The 5,958-nt window shown below is 34.7% G+C and overlaps 1 protein-coding gene across 1 annotated transcript in view; it reads left to right on the forward strand.

Moving 5' to 3' along the window:
- Positions 1–8: 8 nt before the first annotated feature.
- LOC113226025 (splicing factor ESS-2 homolog) overlaps positions 9–5,958 on the forward strand; it is a gene marked incomplete at its 5' end in the record, with an annotated part of 8,489 nt that continues 2,539 nt past the window's right edge. The window contains 7 exons of the mRNA XM_026458531.1: positions 9–149; positions 491–644; positions 1,421–1,561; positions 1,991–2,184; positions 3,344–3,514; positions 4,128–4,324; positions 4,848–4,976. Coding sequence (XP_026314316.1) covers positions 9–149; positions 491–644; positions 1,421–1,561; positions 1,991–2,184; positions 3,344–3,514; positions 4,128–4,324; positions 4,848–4,976 — 1,127 coding nt within the window. The remainder of the gene's footprint in view (positions 150–490; positions 645–1,420; positions 1,562–1,990; positions 2,185–3,343; positions 3,515–4,127; positions 4,325–4,847; positions 4,977–5,958) is intronic.

Consider the following 5,958-nt stretch of genomic DNA (forward strand, 5'->3'; position numbering starts at 1 on the left):
ATGAAAATCGACCCTCCAGACCTGGAGAAGCAGCGTTACAAAACATGAAATTTTTAAAAAAGGAAAGTAGTGTATTTAAAGTTCCAAAAGTACCCAAGAAAAAGCTGAAGAAAAAGGCTCAAGTTCTTGACGAAGATGTTTACGTAGAAGTAAGCCATACGTTTTAACATGTTTAAATATATATTTTTTATTTTATGAATACCAATATGCGCCTAGTTTGTTTTGTTGACATAATAGCCAAATCAATTAACAGAAAAGAAACATATGTTTTAAAGTTTTTATAAACATTCCAGTAGAAGTCATATTTATACAAAACTGCCGCACACAGCCATTTTTACTTGACATTGGCGAAATCATCGTTTATTTGGATGGAGCCTCGAATTTTTCTCCCATTCTACAATTCTTTGAATTTGAATAAATTCTCCATTATCATCAGAATATTGCACATCTCTATTGTTCTTTTTTAAGAATGAGTTATCTTTGTTTTCAGGGTATAGCGAAGATAATCCAAAGAGATTTCTTCCCTGATTTGGAGAAATTGCAAGCCCAGAATGAGTTCCTGAAAGCCACAGAGAATAAAGACTATGCTAGGCTACAGGAGATAACTAGAAAGTATAGTGGAAGAAGACCACCTACGGAGCCTTGTAAGTATGTTTTACTCAAGTGCTAATTTATAGATTGAAATTTACATAGTTCAATAAATGTAAGTATGATAATGCAATAAATGAATAAATAAATGTATTATAAAATCAATTTAAATTCAATCTATGTAATCTTTCATCATCTTAGCTCATATAGCAAATCTGCTTCACTCCAATATCTTATGAGGTGGTGGTTATCCACTTAATTTAAAAAAAAATACCTGAGATTAAGTTTGAAATGTCAAACCCTATTCTGAAAACAATTAATGTTGTGACAGCAGCACATCAAGCTACACATTGACAGACCTAGGTCTGTTGCACTAGAGGAGACATTCGAACAAAAGTGTATAACTTAATGAGCTGTTGACATTGGTATTGTGGGCGTTACTCTAAAGCAAAATGCAGCTACTTTCACAGTTTAAATATCATTAAACCGTGAAAGTATGTGAAAAATACAATTAGAAAAACAATACATTAAAAAATCTGTTATTAGAAACTGAACATGGTTTTGAAATATATTAAATTTTCCATCAGTTTAAACAGCAGGCTAACTTTGGAGTTAGGCTGTTATAATAATAATAATGCACCAAACAGCCACACAAATTACCTGGTCTTTAATTAGAGAGTTTCCTGTTCTGTGAATGCCAGATTGACCTCGTCCAGTGCCCATAACATAAACCTTCTGGCCATCAAGGTTGTTAAACCACTGATAACTGAAGCCATCCTTGCTTTGTACATATTTTACAAAATATTTAAAACTCCGAATATTGTTATTACAGACAATTCTCCAGCTACATTTGATACTCCAGAAATGGACAGACCGTATTCCCCCAGTACCTCCACTGCGAGGGAGAATAGATCGGAAACTGTGGACAGTTCTAGGGAAAAGCCAAAGGATTTAATTGATAATCATACATTAGGTATGTATTTTTTTTATGATTGTTCACAATTATCACAAATAAAATTGGTTATAAACATAAATACTAAACATGTGATACTTGCACAAATGTGCATAAAATACTACTTTTACAAATGTATGTTTCAATCAAACTTTAAGTATAACCCAGCAGTGGGACGTACACTATTTCATGAAGATGCTACTATATCATGAAGACAATTTCATGCTCCTTATATAAAATAAGGAGCCAAATCTTTACTAAATATTTTTGTACATCCCACACCCATATATAATTTGATGACACAAACTAGAGGAATATTAATATTTGCTGCTATACACAATGAAGATTTTCAGAACCAACTCTAAAAATATTATACAAATAGAGTGGGTTTGTTACATATACATATATGTATGAAAATTTACTAATCTTTAAATTTAAAATATTCAACAGATTCGTTCCTATCCACTCACACTAGCGAAGATAATGCAAGCTATGACCGTGTGATAGCATTAGAAGACAAGAAACGAGCAACCAAGCTAGCGTCACAGTTCCAATCTGAAATTACATCGGCGTTGCAGGCCGACGCGGCTCTCGCGCTGCCGTCTATTGAACAACAGGCTGACCAAATGGAAAGATCAGAAGAGGTATTGTAGCAATAAAAATTACTTTTAGAACAGTCTAGTGTTTAGAAATACCTTTTTGAATGAATATTTCTTTGTTGTATTAATTCTCTCCAACATAATAGTTTATTTTTATTTTTAAACCACCTGTACACTATGCAAAGTGCAGGGACAGAATCAATACCAAATACTTGTGTGGTAATCAAAAATTTTTTTTCTCTTTATATATTTAGGGTTTTAATCATTATTGAACATTTCAGCATCATTCAAAGTCAAATAATCTTTGTTTCATAGGTAAGCAAATTACATTTGAAAACTGATTATTTTTTTGATTTGAATTGTTCCATCTTCCTTCATTTTCTCATTTTGTTTTCGTACCACGGTCACTCCCAGCTCAACCGCCACAACAGTCAGAGCTGTTCCAAATTCCATTTACTAAAATCTTATTTTTGATTCTTTACCAAGTTATAATACAAAACATATAATACAATAGTCGAAGCTAAAGAATTATCAAAAATTTGCTGCAATAGTTTTTCGACCAAAAATGAAGCCATAAACCCGGATGTAATGATGCCGCCATTGAAACCCTGGCTATTACACGAATATAAAGATTTGTACAAACGCTTTCTGGCGCTTTTCACAAGTATGCAGAAGTTGTATAAAAAAAGTTTTTATTTCTCAATTATTTTAAACCTCGTAAATGGCAAATTTTGAATATCAATCGGTGTCTTATTATAGAAGCATATACATTGCCCCTTAAATGACTTAAATGACTCTCAACAATAGCTACTTTATTTTTATTCCTCTTATTAATGTTATGTCTATCACTGTTTTTCATAAAAAAATATATTTTTCTTAACATACATTTTCATAAATGTACTGTGGCATTAGTGTAAGAATGTTAATCACTAAACTTGTCTCTCATAGACACTCTGAGGCCCAGATTGTTAATTGCCCTAACCGCACGTTTCTGCAGGACAAAGATTCTCTTAATATCGGCGGCATTGCCCCCAAAGCAAAATGCCGTATGTCATTAAACTGTGAAAGTAGCTGAAGAAAACCATTAGAAAAACAATACATTAAAAAACTTATTAATAGAATCCAAACAGATAAATCATAATACCAAACACATACACATAATCTTCACAGCACTACTTGAAACCTTGATTTTATTTTGCGGTAGGTGGGCACGTGGCGGTACAAAGCTCGGAACTATATAATGTACGTCCCTGAAGGCGCAGGACAACAACCGCCCATCAAACCAACCCTCGTCCATCATAACACAAGACTACGAGAGCCCCCGTTCGATCACCAGCAGTACCAGCAAACCATAAGCGCTATCGCACGATCACAGGTACATTTTTTACAGTTTTTAATATATTAAAAATCATGTAAATTGATGGAAAACTGTACAGAAAGTAAAATTGTTCTAATTAATATACTCTGATGTAGCTTCGGAGGAAACCATGTCTATAAAAATTAAAAAAAATAATTTGCTATTCTGTAAACCCAGTAAAGATTAAATTGTGAAAAATACCTTTGCTTGTAGGAAATGAAACTACTTTTACGGATTTAAATCGCGTATATTTGTTTTTTCAAACAAACCGACGTTTCGGGCCCTTTACAGGTCTCATGGTCACGGTTGACTCAGTCAGTCAGCCAATCAGCAATCAGCGATTTAAATCTGGAAAAATAGTTTCATTTCCTATGTGTAACAATCGCGAAAACCTAAGAACTCGATATACCTTTGCTTGTATTGATTTTGTTTACATGCAGTTAATTTTCCCACCTTTCTTCCACATAAAATTAATAACACAAACAAATTAAACCTTGATTGGGTATGGAATATCAAATTAGGGCATATTTTTGGTGGGTTTGGAATCATACTAAAATTGTTCTTTCGTAGTTTTTAAGGATAATAAGGAAGAAGTTAATAATAAAATTAACCTGTAACGAAATATTCTTAGGATGCTAGCGTGTCTGGAAAAATCGGTGTCGACGGCATGAGCATATCATCAGATAAGCCAGGCAGCGGGCAATATTCGTTTGTGGCCACACCGTCGCCGCGACCAGGCGACGGGCCCGACCAATCGCCACTCATGACCTGGGGAGAGATCGAGGGCACGCCGTTCCGGTTGGATGGTGGAGATACGCCGTTACCAGCGTAAGTCTTTTGAAATTGAATTAAACAAATTAACAAACAAAAATATAATAATAGTTAAAGTCTCGCACTAGGTAAACTCTGTATCGCGGATGCCATGGACACACACTTATACAACCACAACTTACACCCTACCTCACGAGAGAAATAATATATAAAAAAATAAAGAAACAGCCTTATTATAAAATCAATTATTATTTTTATAAGATCCTTATAATAATAGTAATTTAAGAAGCAAAAAAGAATTGCAATAGTGTATTTGGATAATTTTTCAGGTTCGTTTTCTCTATCTAATTTTGGTGGCAGTTTTTATATCACAAATAATATTTCAAGATGCTACTACTACTACACTCGAATATTAAGTAATACTTCATGATAGTATTCTAAATAGATATTTAAATAATAAAAATTGACACCGAAATTAAGGAGATAAAATTTACCTGAAAAATTAGTTGCCTGCTTGTCTTTTCCGACGAGTAATTGGCCAGTAACGGCAAGTTTGTAACGGAATTGGTCGTGCCGACAGCGTGGGCGCAGGCGCGGCGTACCGCATGCTGGAGGGCGGCGCGCGCGAGCGCATCGCGCTGCAGCTGGCCGAGCAAGTGGCGCGCAAGCGGAGGCCCACCACGCCCAGACTGCCGCCGCCTACGCCCAGGTACGCACGTCTCTCAGACAATAGTCATAGCTTTAAATTTAGTCCTAAATTAAAAAACAACAAGCAACTCCAATTTATTTGTATGAAGACGTAACTTTAAAATGCCACCAAAATCATTGATCGTTAGGCATACAAGAATTACAGTGGTCAATGTGGAAATCACTGAACCGTTGGACGATGTAGAGACAACATGATGAAATGGGTATATATCAACCTGACTCAAAACCATTGCGCTTGCGGTTCCCACGCACAAAGTATGTCTCAGTTGCTCTTGTGCCCACTGTGTCTGACCAGCTGCACCCTGCGAAGACCTGCTAAAGGCAACAAGTAGGGGCATAGAGCTGGCTGCTTATAAGAAGTAAGCAGCCAGCTCTATGCCCCTACTTGTTCTTGTTCTTTGGCTCAAGAAATTACATAACACTACTTATACATAACAACTTTTTTGGTATTTTACTGGTTTTTGTCATTGACTCGACAAGAAAAAGAAGGCACACTCAAAGTAAAGTCTAGTCTACTAGACCATTAGATCAGTGTCCTCTAAACTGAAAAACCGCCCAATTATCCCTTCTTATTTTTTTAATCGGAATTTAAAACGCGGGAAAATATTACCATACAGTGTTGCCATTTTATATATCAAAATTATATCTAAATGAATAGAAAAATATAAGAATCCGGACAATATCATGTAGATAAATCATTTATTTGTATAGAAGTTTACATGTACAAAATAAATGTAGTTTCACTGTGTCCGGCCAAACATTAGGCAGCATACAAACAGATATATTATGCATTTACTCACATGCTCTTGTTTGTTTTTAATAATATCGCGTACACAAGTAAATTCAGTAATTTAAACCACGTGGTAGTAAAATGTAACTAGGCTTTAAAATATTAATAATTTGAATAACGTCAAAACAAATTATGCAAATGTCTTAAATTACAATGAACTTAGGGATTTCTTATTTCAATAATTCGAACACTG

Source organism: Hyposmocoma kahamanoa, unplaced genomic scaffold (genome assembly GCF_003589595.1).
Source record: "Hyposmocoma kahamanoa isolate Upper Pololo Valley unplaced genomic scaffold, ASM358959v1 180, whole genome shotgun sequence".
NCBI classification, from domain to species: Eukaryota; Metazoa; Arthropoda; class Insecta; order Lepidoptera; family Cosmopterigidae; genus Hyposmocoma; species Hyposmocoma kahamanoa.